General features: G+C 39.9%; 1 protein-coding gene across 1 annotated transcript; it reads right to left on the reverse strand.

Moving 5' to 3' along the window:
* Positions 1–736: 736 nt before the first annotated feature.
* Positions 737–1567, reverse strand: LOC309401513 (olfactory receptor 2AP1-like; the record flags this gene model as incomplete). The annotated part of the gene is made up of 1 exon (XM_081970574.1): positions 737–1567. The coding sequence occupies one exon, from the start codon at positions 1565–1567 to the stop codon at positions 737–739; it is 831 nt and encodes a 276-aa protein (XP_081826700.1).
* Between the last annotated feature and the right edge of the window lie 13424 nt (positions 1568–14991).

Genomic DNA, 14991 nt, shown 5'->3' on the forward strand with positions numbered 1-14991 from the left:
TAACAACCTCAAAATTGATTTGAAGTAACTTGATTTGATTTCATTTGATTTGACATTGAGCTACTGCAACCTTTCCACTATAGAGAAACTAAAGAAAACCTTTGAAGCTCATGTAACTAGTTTCAAATCTTGCTAAAACGTCATGTGAAACTAGAATATTTTGAGGATGTATAGATATTTTATTTTTAATTAATTAGGTAACTAAGTATTGAATTTAAGATTATTAAAAAAACCTGGATGTTTATGTAGACAGTGCTCAGGCAATGACCAGTTGCCTGAATAGTGTTTCATCTAATCTGACTAGGAAGGGTATGTGTGTGTGTGTATATGTATTGCAGTAAACATAAACATAGTGCATTGATTTCAATAAATATGCAATGGCAAAGCATAGTTACATGTATTTATATAAAATGTTTATTATTATAAAAGTAAGGCCAAATTATTTGAAGGACAAACACTATTGAAAATATAGCTTAGCACTTCTGTTTAATGTATGACTGAAATGGTCAGGTTTTTTCCTTCATTTCAGCAGGTTTTTTTTAATAAAAAAAAACTATTTTAGTTTATAAACTCTCTTGAAGGGCTGTAAGAAAGGTAAAATATAAATTGAACCAACAAATAGTAAAAGGTTTATCTGTATACTGTAGGTACAGAGTATAATAAATATATATCAATAGAACAATAACATGATTTTTCATCATTTCCCAATTGATTTTTATAAATCATAATAGCTACCTTAATGTATTTTTGGGGACATAAGTTTTCTTGCTAATCTCTTGATGGCATCCTTTACTTCATTATTTCTCAGGGAATATATGAAAGGATTGGCAAGAGGGTTTAAAACTGTGTACAACAAAGAAAAAAATTTGTTGACATCACTAAGTATTTTACCCTTTGGTAACGTATACACAATCATGATGGTTCCATAAAACAGAGAAACCATTATCAGATGAGATGAGCAAGTGGAAAAAGCCTTTTTCCTCCCAATAGCAGAAGGTATTTTCAAGATAGTAGATATAATGTATATATAGGAAGTCAAGGTGAGGAGAAAAGGTGGTAGAGTAAAAACAAAAGCAAGGATAACACTTATAAGTTCTACAAAGCTGATGTCACTACAGGAAAGTTTCAAAATTGGATATGTATCACAAAAATAATGATCCATTTCATTTGGACCACAGAATGTAAGCTGCAACATTACCCTCAAGAGGATGAAACCAGCTATAAGGCTACTTATCCATGAAGAAGCTGCTAGCTGGATACAGATTCGAGTAGTCATACTTTTTGTATAATGCAAAGGTTTGCATATTGCTAAATATCGATCGTATGACATTGCAGATAGGAGATAACATTCAGTTGCCATGAGGTAGCTAAAGAAGAAGAATTGTACAAAGCAGTTGCTGAAAGAAATTGTGGTTTTATCAGTCAATAAGCCAGCCATCATTTTGGGTACAATATTTGAGATGAAGCAAGTCTCTAAGCACGACAAATTTCCCAGGAAGAAGTACATGGGTGTATGAAGATGTTGATCAACTGCAATTAAAGTCACAATGAGCACATTCCCAGCCATGGTTACAATATAAACCACTAGGAAAACAAAGAAGAGGAGAGATTGCCATTGTCCAAGGTTTCCAAACCCCAACATGATAAATTCTGTGACATTCATCGTTATGTTCATTCTTCTATCATTGAAATATGCATACAGCAGGGAAAGCATAGATCATCTCATGCATCTTTGGTGTGGAAATGGGGGGATGGGGAAGAGAGAAAAATAAGCAAAATTTGTATATTATAAAATAAACATCAGTTCTTTTTAATACAGGGACTGGTAACTTTAAGATAATCATGACAATTATCATACATGGATTTCTTTTCCAGGTCATGAATATGCTATCTACTCTTCTACTTCATATTAAAAGAATTGCATTCAGAAAGCAGTTTCTCTAGTTCTGAGTGAATAAGTAACAACTCAAAATATAAAACATTGATAGACACCTGCTTGTATAAATAAATAAAGTTTGGCTCATCTATTTGTCTTGATCTTGATACTTGTAATACTATCAAGATCTTATCCCAATGCCTGGAGTCTGGCAGGTTCTGGACAGGAAGGAACAGCCAAAATTCAACCGGACAATCCTGAGTAGTTTCAAGTGCAACATTTCTTCATCTTTAGTTTTGAAGGCACACTGTTTCCCAGCCAGAAATTTGGATCATTTTGCAATTATTTCTGACTTTTGCAAAGCATACTATTTTGTTTTAATTTACTAAGTCACCAAGTAGCTGAATTTCATGGATGACAATATATTCAATGCTATTTGATTTTCTTTCAACATGGTATTAGTTTTCATTGATAAACTCATTGTTTACACCAATTCATTTCAAAAAGAGTTATGAGAAAAGAAGGTGATTACCTGTGTGATATCAGATCAAGGACATCATCATGATCCAGAATAAAGATGACAGTGCCATTGTTCACACCTTCATTTTATGAGCATTCACTTTTATGGGTGATTATATGAGCTCAGGAAATTATAACTTACAATATCTTTTTAATGACGTTAAATACCCCAGAGGCGAAGTGTTAACCAGGTGCTCATTGCTTCTGTTCAGTATCATGGAAAATGCTTTTCTAGATACATGACTTAATTGGCTTTTCAAATAATTGGATACTTTTGAAATATGTTTAAACTTTTAAAAGAAATACTATATTCTAGTTTTTTCATGTTGTCCCTTGTTATTTTATTTTATTTAGTTTGTCAAACATGTACAAGATAACAGGTATAAGTATAAACATGGACATGGACATAAACAAGGGAAATGAGTACAAATAAATTGGGACGGTAGGATAGGGACAAAAGGCATATGTATTATTATATTTTTATATATTATTATATGGAAAGTAGGCAGGGAAATATCACTGGCAAATTTGGATTTGATAGTAGCTGATTCCAATCAGAAACTGTAAGGCTGCAATTTTGTTTTGCTTTGTTTTTCTCAATTATGCCATTTCCTTTCACTGTATCAAGTAAAGAAGATACAAATACTGCATATATTGTACTGAAACTGATATATATATGTGGCATAGACAGACAGACAGACAGACAGACAGATACTGTGTGTGTGTGTGTGTGTGTGTGTGTGTGTGTGTGTGTGTATGGTAGCTCAGTGGCTAAGACACTGAGCCTGTCAATCAGAAAGATCAGCAGTTCGGAGGTTTGAATCCCTAGTGCCGTGTAACAGAGTGAGCTCCCGTTATTTGTCCCAACTTCTGCCAACCTAGCAGTTTGAAAGCATGTAAAAATGAAAGTAGAAAAATAGGAACCACCTTTGGTGAGAAGATCACAGTGTTCTGTGCACCTTCAGCATTTAGTCATGCCGGCCACATGACCATGGAGAGGTCTTCGGACAGCACGGGCTCTTCAGCTTTGAAACTGAGATGAGCACCGCCCCCTAGAGTTGGAAATGAGTAGCACATATGTGCAAGGGGAATCTTTACCTTTACATATGTATGTATGTATGTATGTATGTATGTATGTATGTATATGTATGTGTGTGTACATGTGTGTGTATATGTATGAGTGTACATATATATAATCACCATGTGCTCTCTCTGTGATATCTATATGTATATCATCTATCTATCTATCTATCTATCTATCTATCTATCTATCTATCTATCATCTATCTATCTATCTATCTATCTATCTATCTATCTATCTATCTATCTATCTATCTACCTTATTTCCCCAAAAATATGACATGTCATCATAATACAGTCATGCCACATTTTTCTGGTGGGCAAAAATATAAGCTCCCAGGCATATAAGCCCCATGGACAACCCCTCCCCTCCGTCCAGGCAGAGTGCCGCTCACCAACCTAGCAGTATCCCGAAAATGCCAAGCCACGGGAACATGGGGGAAGCAAAGGTGATTGTGTTGCTTGGCGCCTTCGGGATACCGCTAGATTGGTGAGCAGCATTGTGCCCAGCTGAAGAGGGGGATTGCTGGGCAGCTGCTCTCTTACGAGCTGGCAACCAAAGACCAGGCACAGCCTCATGGGCGAATGGCTGTGTTGCACTGTCAACAGCCATGAAGTGACCATGCTCACAAGCAGCCACCCGGCAGACCCCCTTTGCAGATGGGCACAGCAGCATACACTGACCTAGGGGTATTGCCAAGCCGCGTGAGCACCTGTTCACCACCACCTGGCTCCCGCAGCTTCCAAATGCCAGTGAATGGCGCTCTGCATGGCTGGAGAGGGGATTGCATGAGCAGCTGTTCCGCTCTCATTCACCCATCTCCCAGCCTCACAACGCATGGCCCAGCTCTCATAACAGAGCCAGAGAACTTCTGCCACCGCGCTCTGCATGGCTGGAGATGGGGGTTGCACGAGCAGCTATTCTGCTCTCGGTCACCCACCTCCCAGCTTCACAATGCATGGCCTAGTTCTCATTAAGGAGCCAGGGAACCTCTGCCGCTGCCACCGCCGCCATCCCAGCCTGGCTTTTTCCATGGCTTCCAACCTGCATCTTTCGGCAGTGGCCGCTCTGGGCGCATGCTCTATGTTTGTACACTTTGCAGGCAGCTGGCCCACAACCATAGAGCACGTGCCCAGAGCAGCCACTGCCGAAACACTTGGGTTGGAAGCCGCAGAAAAAGCCAGGCTGGGATGGCGGCAGTGGCAGAGGTGTACTGGCTCCATAATGAGGGCTGGGCTATGCATCCTGAAGCTGGGAGGCTGGTGAGCAAGAGCGGAACAGCCACTCACCCAACCCCCCTCTCCAGCCATGCAGAGCACCATTCACTGGCATTTGGAAGGTGCCAAGCCGCGGGAGCTGGGGGCAGCAAACAGGTGCTCACGTGGCTTGGCAATACCCCTAGTGAATGGTGCTATGCCCAGCTGCAAAGGAGATTTGCCGGGTGGCTGCTCATGAGCATGGTCGCTTCACGGCTGTTGTGTTGTGCTGCTGCAACAGCGCAACACAGCCATTCGCCCATGAGGCTGTGCCCGGCTTTTTAGGAGCCTGCTCACAAGAGATCAGCAGCCCGGCAACCCCAAGCCACATATACATAAAAACACAGTAATATCTTCATATTAGGTATATTTATCCCCCAATATTCGTTGGAATGCTTCTTGAAAATCATCTGGTCAAATTTATTTGGGACTCCATCACAGTTAATCCAACATTTAGTGACTAATGTATGTGAAACTTTCAAGATAGGTTAAAAACTACATATCAAGACTTTGTAAAGTGAAATAACATATAACGATGTTAGGCTGAGTGAAAAATAACAATGGAAGACTGAGTCAACCTTGTGCTGGTCATAATCAAACTCTGCATTCAATACTGCATTCAATACTGCATTCTAACCACTGTGCCACCATGGTATAGCAAAGCAATGGTAAAATGCTTGTTTGAATATAGAGAACATTAAATAATAGAAATATAAAAATATTACATGTATACATAAATATAATAATAGTCGAGAACTTCAATCTATTTAAAAATGTGAAGAAAAAAAGATATCCTTCCAATCTCTACGCTACCAGACTCTCTACTATTAAGATAAAACAATATTCATTTTCATTTCCTATAGACTATCTTCCAATAACTAGCCTGCAATTCAAAATAACACAGATTTAAAAGGGGAAGAGTTTTTAAAACAAAATTAAAATAGACTTATTTTTTACAGTCATTTTCTAATGCTACATAATCTTATTTGTTCAGAATGGTATTTGTGTTCATAAACTTCTCTTTCTGCTGGCCAATAATCTTCCCATGTTCTGAAAAATTAAATGAGATTTTTCCTGTCTAATATTTATTGTCACATTTATTGTATGATTCTGGGCATCAAATCATAATCGCATTGGAAGTAGTTTCAGGCATACTAAAATTAGTTCTAATTTACAATGTAATGCATTTTAATAATTTACAATATATTACAACACGATATATTTTAATAATGTAACACTTCCAGCCTGTGTCAGCGTTCCAAATATCATGCAGAATTAAATCAGAATCCAAGGCAGAGCTATCCTTAAAGTTCCAATTTAATAAAACAGACATGTTGGCACTGAACTGTGGAATCCCAAATCTGAAATCTGAAAACTTCCTGGGATTCCACCCAGTTTAAAGTTCATGATTTATCCCCACACTCGTAAATCCATCACATGGTCCAATCTTCTTTGGCCATGCTGGCATCTCCACCCAGCTGGTTCCGGTTAGGTACAGAGGTGCGCAGACAAAAGATGACCTTGGCTTCTAGAAAGGAATTACAACAACACGTTCCACAACTCTACTCCTTTCTATTCCCTACTCCCAATTACTATACTAATCAAACAGCATAGTGAAATAATAGAAAGTGTGGCAGGCCAAAGATCCTAAAAAAGGAATATGACTGCAGTCCTGACAGCTGTTAATTTGAAAAGCTTGTCTATATATGTTCAGAAAATGAATCAAGTATTTAATCTTTCTTTCATCCTCCACTATGTCCTCCTTCAGTCTTCTACCTTTTTTACATAAGCAACTTTCCTCTGATTTTCTTTGAAAGTAAATGAAAATTCCTGCAGATATGTTTTCTTAGAGCACCCTTGACTTCCTTATTGGCAGCAGCGCAACACAACAGCCATGAAGCGACCAAGCTCACAAGCAGCCACCCAGCAAACCCCTTTTGCAGATGGGCACAGCAGCATACACTGACCTAGGGGTATTGCCAAGCCGCGTGAGCACCTGTTCACTGCCACCTGGCTCCCGCAGCTTCCAAATGCCAGTGAATGGCGTTCTGCATGGCTGAAGAGGGGGGGTTGCATGAGCGGCTCTCGCTCACCCACCTCCCAACCTCATGATGCATGGCCCAGCTCTCATAACAGAGCCAGAGCACCTCTGCCGCTGCGCTCTGCATGGCTGAAGGGGGGGTGCATGAGCAGCTGTTCTGCTCTTGCTCACCCACCTCCCAGCTTCACAATGCATGGCCTAGTTCTCATTAAGGAGCCAGGGAACCTCTGCCGCTGCCACCACTGCCATCCCAGCCTGGCTTTTTCCATGGCTTCCAACCCGAGTCTTTGAGCAGTGGCCGCTCTGGGCGCATGGTCTATGGTTGTACACTTTGCAGGCAGCTGGCCCACAACCATAGAGCATGCGCCCAGAGCGGCCACTGCCGAAAGACTCAGGTTGGAAGCCTCAGAAAAAGCCAGGCTGGGATGGCAGTGGTGGCGGAGGTGTACTGGCTCCGTAATGAGAGCTGGGCTATGTATCCTGAGGCTGGGAGTCTGGTGAGCAAGAGCAGATAGTCCTATAGACTATCTTCCAATAGCTGGCCTGCAATTCAAAATAACACAGATTTAAAAGGGGAAGAGTTTTTAAAGCAAAATTAAAATAGACTTATTTTTACAGTCATTTTCTAATGCTACATAATCTTATTTGTTCAAAATGGTATTTGTGTTCATAAACGTCTCTTTCTGCTGGCCAATAAGCTTCCCATGTTCTGAAAAATTAAATGAGATTTTTCCTGTCTGATATTTATTGTGACATTTATTGTATGATTCTGGGCATCAAATCATAATCTCATTGGAAGTAGTTTCAGGCATACTAAAATTAGTTCTAATTTACAATGTAATGCATTTTAATAATTTACAATATATTACAACATGATATATTTTAATAATGTAACACTTCCAGCCTGTGTCAGCGTTCCAAATATCATGCAGAATTAAATCAGAATCCAAGGCAGAGCTATCCTTAAAGTTCCAACTTAATAAGACAGACATGTTGGCAAAGAACTGTGGAATCCCAAATCTGAAATCTGAGAACTTCCTGGGACTCCACCCAGTTTAAAATTCATGATCTTATCCCCACACCTATAAATCCATCACATGGTCCAATCTTCTTTGGCCATGCTGGCATCTCCACCCAGCTGGTTCTGGTTAGGTGTAGAGGTGTGGAGACAAAAGATGACCTTGGCTTCTAGAAAGGAATTACAACAACATGTTCCACAACTCCACTCCTTTCTATTCCCCCCTCCCAATTACTACACTAATGAAACAGCATAGTGAAATAATACAAAGTGTGGCAGGCCAAAGATCCTAAAAAAGGAACATGACTGCAGGTCTGACAGGCAGCCTCTCCTCAGAAGAAAAATGTTTCCTGAAAAGAGAATAACATAAAAGTTAACATAACAAAATTAACCACATCTCCCCCCCCCCCAGGGGGACCCTTTGCCTTATCAGGAAACTTCTCATGGAATTGTTTTACTAACTTCTCCACTTTTAGGTTCCAACTTTTCACCCAAGTAGCTTCAGACAAAGGGTAACCCTTCCAATGCACTAAGTACTGCAAGCGACTCCTATTCAGCCTGGAGTTTACGGTTTTTTCCACCTCCAATTGTGTTTCCCCTTCTATCACTACAGGAGAAGATTTAGCTTGGGTGGATGCTCTTCTGTTAGACCCAATTACTGGTTTCAACAAGCTCCAATGAAATTCTCGGTCAATTTTTCCCAGACATCTGGGAAAGACTGAGTTGAACTGTAACTGGGTTAAGTATCTTCACTATTGGGAATGGACCTAGAAATTTTGGACCAAATTCCTTGCTAGGCATTCTTAATCTCATTTATTTGGTAGATACAAAAATTTTGTCCCCCACACAAAAGGGGTTTTGGAGCGAGCGATGTTTATCAGCATGCTTCTTGTAGGCTTCTGCCATATCTGCTAGAGCCTTCTTCGTATTTTCCCATCCTTCATTTTTCCCATCCCAATCCATTCATTCAGAGACATGAAGGAGGGAGTTTCTCTAGGCAGGTCAGGCATAGCAACAAATTCCATGCCTCTGGTAATCTGGAAAGCCATTAATCCCATGCTGCTGTGGACCTCATTGTTGTACGCCACTTCGGCGAAGGGTAGCAAGTCCGACCAGTTGTCTTACTGATAGTCCACATAACACCGGATGTTTTGTTCCACCACCGCATTGGATTTGCGCAGTTCATGCTGGGATGAACCTCTGAGCTCTGTTCTTGTGTGGACCCAGTGGATCTCAGGACCACTCTCCAGAACCTGGCTGTGAACTGGACTCCGTGGTCTGAAATGATCCTCTTGGGGACTCCGTGCAGGCAATAAATGTGTTTCATGAACATTTTCATTAATTTCTTTGCTCATGGCAATCCTGAACAAACAATGAAATGTCCCTGCTTGGAAACCAAATCAATAACTGTCCAGATTACTCTGTTCCCACTGCTGTCTGGGAGTTTGACAATGAAGTCCATTGCGACCTCTTCTCATGGTCGGTTAGGGCTGGCCATTCGTTGTAGCAATCCAGGGGACTTCTCTGGTAGTGGTTTCATCAAGTAGTACAGCTTTTTACATCATCTTCCACCTCCGATTACATCTTTGGCCACCAAAATTGATGCCTGGCAAGGTGGAGCATTTTTAGGAATCCAAAGTGACCTCCTAGTTCCACCTCATGGCTTTGCTGTAGAACTTTCAGCCTCAAACTCACAGGGACGTACAGATTGGATAATCCATTTTCCATCATTAGGATTTCCTGGTTATTGTTGAGCCACTGGTCTATTGGGAGCACCAATTTCATAGCTGTCATCAGCTTATCCTGGCTTTGGTTACTGTCGTACTGCGGTTTTCTCGACAAAACATCCCCTCACCAGTTTTTTTGTACTTGTTGGACCCCTGGGGTTTTGATCTCTGCTGCTGGTGCTGCAGGTTCTGGGCTCTTGGGTTCAATCATCCCTGACTGGCCCTTTTCCTCCACCGGTGGTTGCGGCCAAACACAATCATCAATTTCCTACCACCATCTTTCCACTTTATTGTAGGCTTCCACTTGTGAAGCCATGCAAGCCCCAAGATTATTTTTTTCGGCATCTCTGGAGCCACAATGAATCTGAAAATCTCATAGTGGTGGCCCACTTGTAACTTCACCAGTTCAATTATTAGCATGGCTGGGGCCCCTCCAATTAGGGTTCCATCTACCTGCTCAACCCAAATGGGACAGGCTAGAGGTCTTGTGCTATGCCTAATTGCTTGACAATCGACATGCTGATTAAACATCGAGTGCAACGAGTGTCCACAACTGCTTCAACTTCCCCTTCCATCCCCATCTCAGGTACTTGGAGGTTGACTTGGAAGGTGAAGGGGCAGATGGGTGCATTCACCATTGGGTCATCTTCAGCATTTTCCTCCTCCAAGGTCTCCCCATTGGTAGGACTTTTCATCACCTTAGGTAGGGGATCCTCTTCCAGAGATTGTTCGCCCAGATGACTCTTTTCTGGTGGCATCTGGGGCCTTCTCTTTACTGCTGTGGCAGTTGGTGCACATGTTTGTGGCATTGGGACTGGAGCCAAGCACTGTGATGCTCTGTGGCCAAGTTGAAAGCAATGGTGGCATTTTATTGGCCCCCACAAGGAAAGGAACCTTGTTACATCTCTAAACTTAGGAACCGCCTCATCATATTGTTCCACTATCCATCCTGTAGCTTCCCCCTTGGTAACCCATTCTTCCATTGTTGAGAATCTTTGTCTGTAAGAAGGTGGGGTAAGAACCTACTGGGGCATTGCATTGCACATTGTCCTGCCAGTCATCCTGCAGCCTTCCCCTCATTCATCCCTTCTTCCATTGATGAGAACTCTTCTCAGTAGGAAGGTGGGGTAAGAACCTGTTGGGGCATTGCAGGAGAGACTGGAACTGGTGGGGAGGTCAATCCCTCAGTTGGCCACTGCCCAGTTATCTGCCATGGTGCCACCTGTTGAGAGAGGGTAGGTGCCCACTGTCATCCCTTCCATCCATGACCTGGGTTAAGACCTATCCCAGGAGTTCCTGATTCACAGGTTACAATTCAACCAAAAATGGTTGGCAGGGGTGGTGTTGTGTGCCAAGGCCACCTCTGCTGGCTTGGAGGAGTTATGGGCCAAGGCCCTCTCTGCTGGCTTGATGGATTTTCCCATGCTGATGGCCAAGGAGTTGACCACTGGAATCTTTTCCATCCATACTCTGGGAAGAAAGCCCATTTTGGTGGTGCTTCATTCACAAGCTGCAGTCCAATTTCCAGTGGTTGGCAAGTGAAAGATGCTGGCCAAATCCCTTCTTGCTGGCTTGGATTGAATTTACCATTTTTATAGGGAATCTGTCTTTAACTCACTTGCAGGGTAATGGGTCATTTCATTTATTGCTGTTTCGAAGGAGTCAAAATCTCTACTCCAGTTTTTTTCCCAAGCCTTGCTTCCAAGCTGGAGGGAAGGAGGGGGATCATGCACTCACGTTTAGTTGCCCAAGTTGATCTGGGACTTTAATTCTCCCTCCGTGCAGTGAATTAGTTTCCTCCCCCAGCTTGGAATTTGGGATAATGTCAGCGTTCCAAATATCATGCAGAATTAAATTAGAGTCCAAGGCAGAGCTATCCTTAAAGTTCCAATTTAATAAGACAGACATGTTGGCACCAAACTGTGGAATCCCAAATCTGAAATCTGAAAACTTCCTGGGATTCCACCCAGTTTAAAGTTCATGATCTTATCCCCACACTCATAAATCCATCACATGGTCCAATCTTCTTTGGCCATGCTGGCATCTCCACCCATCTGGTTCCGGTTAGGTAGAGAGGTGCGGAGACAAAAGATGACCTTGGCTTCTAGAAAGGAATTACAACAACATGTTCCACAACTCTACTCCTTTCTATTCGCTACTGCAAATTACTATACTATAATCAAACAGCATAGTGAAATAATAGAAATGTGGCAGGCCAAAGATCCTAAAAAAAGAATATGACTGCAGGCCTGACAGCTGTTAATTTGAAAAGCTTGTCTATATATATTCAGAAAATGAATCAAGTATTTAATCCTTCTTTCATCCTCCACTATGTCCTCCTTCAGTCTTCTGCTTTTTTTTACATAAGCAACTTTCCTCTGATTTTCTTTGAAAGTAAATGAAAATTCCTGCAGAGATTTTTTCTTAGCGCACCCTTGACTTCCTTATTTCTCAGACTGTATATAAAAGGGTTGAGCAGGGGAGGCAAAACTGTGTATAACAAAGAGGATATTTTTTGTATCTCCCTCCCAATTTTAGCCTTTGGTGTCATATATACAATAATTAGAGATCCATAGAAAACAAAAACTACAATCAAGTGAGATGAACATGTAGAAAAAGCCTTTTGCCTCCCATTAGTAGAGGGAATGTTTAAGATGGCAATAATAATATAAATGTAAGATGTAAGTGTCAGAAGAAAAGGAGGAAATGTGAATACAGAAGCCACCAGGAAGCTCAAATTTTGCACCAGGCTAATATCACTGCAGGAGAGTTTTAGAATGGGAAAATATTCACAGAAGTAATGATCAATCTCATTGGAGTTACAGAAGTTTAACTGCAACATCAAAATGAGGAGTACCATCAAAGCCACAAATCCATTGATCCAAGACACAGCTACTAGTTGGATACATGTCCAGCTTTTCATGATGGTTGCATAATGCAATGGTTTACAGATTGCTAAATATCTATCATAAGACATCACACAAAGTAAACAGCATTCTGAAGATAACAATGAACCAAAGAAATAGAGTTGTGTAAAACAACTGTTGAAGGAAATTCTCCTGTTCCCAGTCAAGAGAGCTGAGATCATCCTTGGAAATATATTTGAACTGTAGCAAGCCTCCAGAAAGGACAGGTTCCCCAGAAAAAAATACATAGGGCTTTTAAGATGTGGATCCAAGATAATCAACACAAGAACAAGAATGTTTCCCATTATGGTCAAAATGTAAATAGTTAAAAAGGTCAAGAAAAAAAGAATCCGCAGTTTAGATAATTCTTGAAATCCCAACAGGATAAATTCTTTTATCTTTGTATGGTTTCTGATGATAGATATGGTAGATGATAGTCCTGAAAGAATGGGAAATATAGTTAAAGGAGAAATAGGTAAATCCATATATATGGGAAGATGAAATTTAGCTAAATTAATGCCCTATTCAAAGCAAAATGCTTATAAAAATAATTTTGATCTTAAGTATTTTCTGCTTAAATTTATTAATTGGGATCCTACCCAAGACACTGAGTTAAAAATTATGACTTTTTTGTTTTTTTTAGCACTCATAGAAAGACTGTTGTTGTAAAATGCACTGGAGAACAAGGGGAGTTACTGGTATATATGTAAGCAATTTCAGCAAACCAGACTGCACATAGATATCCTTTTTTGTTATTTTCAAATACATCTCATAGCAATACAGGGGAAAAAAATCTTGTAATACATGTAAACACGAAAACATAAAATTGAAACAAGAGTTTATAATAATTGTAAAATAGGGTGATGCAATTAGCTATCACTGCAATGATACCATTGATACAATATTTCTTTGTGCCTATGTCGTTTGTTTGAGGGAGACAAAAGCTCTATTTCCATATCTCCATCCTATCTCTTTTGCCTATGTCTGTCTTTGTTATCTCACTTTATATATCTTCATTTACTTCCTTTGGTTTTATTCTAAAACACAGTGAGGTAAAACTCACTAATGAATTGCATTTAAATCCTATCAGAATTGACTTACAAATGAAAGATGATTTTCTCATGAGCCCGTGAAAAACATTTTTACTGTCCATCACTTTTAAGTTATTAATGTTCTAAGCATCAGCTTATAAATAATTCCCCAATATTTTCTGATATTCTTAATTGATTGCAAAGCAATAAAGGCTGCATGATCAAGGGAAAAAAAATGGCAATTATGAGTCTCTAATGTCTTTGATCTTAGTAGAAGAATTAACAACAAAAAGAAAAAAAATATAATTTAGGAAGTAAAAGTTCATATAAGGAGATTAATATGTGTTCTGCAGTACTGCCTAGATATGTGTGAAATTGGAGAGCCAGAAAAAAAGATATTGAGTTGATTCCATTGTTGTAAAATGGTTCACCCATCATTCCCATTACCTTTATGCATCTCTGTTAGATCAAGTGAATGAAGGGACATTCAGGCTTCAGAGTAACAAACAGCTCTTTATTAGCACAAGTCAACTATGTACAATCCAGTGAAGGTTCTGTCTGACAGCAGCCCTTTTATAGGAAGCTGTCAGACCCTTCGACCAATCAGACTGAATCTCTGTTCCCACCGGAACAGAGGACCTTGGTGTAAACCATTACCAATGTTTCTGGTATCTAACAATCTCCATTTATCTCATCAAATGAGTAAGGAACAGGCACACAGCAAAACAAATTAATAATTGATCCTCTAAAATCCAGTTAAATATTACTTTAGAATATAACATAAACTTGGAGGTATTATCCAGGTCATGGTATATTTAATTTAATTCCCAATATACTTTTACATCCAAAGATAAATGCTGATGTTAAGAATCCTACAGTTATCTCTTTTCTTTCACTGCTCTTGTCTTCTTGAATATCATTTAACCCAGGCTGTGCTTGACCCCAGACCATCTCCTTTTGGCATAAACTTTTAAAAAAAAGGCTTTTCAAGAGGTAAAATGTCAAAATGATTTGTCATTTCCTTTGACTCATGGAATATCCTTGCTTTGTACTTCCCCAACTTGTTGTTATTTTTTACTTTGTCTCTGTGTTCTTATGATTGGCGGTGTGCTTTGTGATATTACCATGATGATCATAATGATGTTTGTGCAATGCCTCCTTCAGATTTTTGTGGCTTATTATTAAAATAAAATAATATTCCACATTGGATATAGAAAAGATATTATTTTATTTATTTATTCATCCATCAAATTTAGGTATGCAATCTCACTCTCAGACTTGTGTATGTTCAACAGTGCTGTCTGAATATGAGTGAAACTGGAGATGTAACTGGGAGGGATAGCCAATTGGTTCCATTGCTGTAAAAAGAGTTCAACCATTGGCCATCTCACTTTAACAGGTCTTCATATCTCAGTGAATCAGTGCAGAGCTGATGTAGAGGAGATAGAAAGATTGAGGAGAAAACAAATTGTTTTTCTGAGACCAAGATCTAGATTACTTTAGTACATACTATAAGGTAGCATTGGATATCAAAGA

This window comes from Natrix helvetica (genome assembly GCF_964273705.1).
Source record: "Natrix helvetica genome assembly, chromosome: Z".
NCBI classification, from domain to species: domain Eukaryota; kingdom Metazoa; phylum Chordata; class Lepidosauria; order Squamata; family Natricidae; genus Natrix; species Natrix helvetica.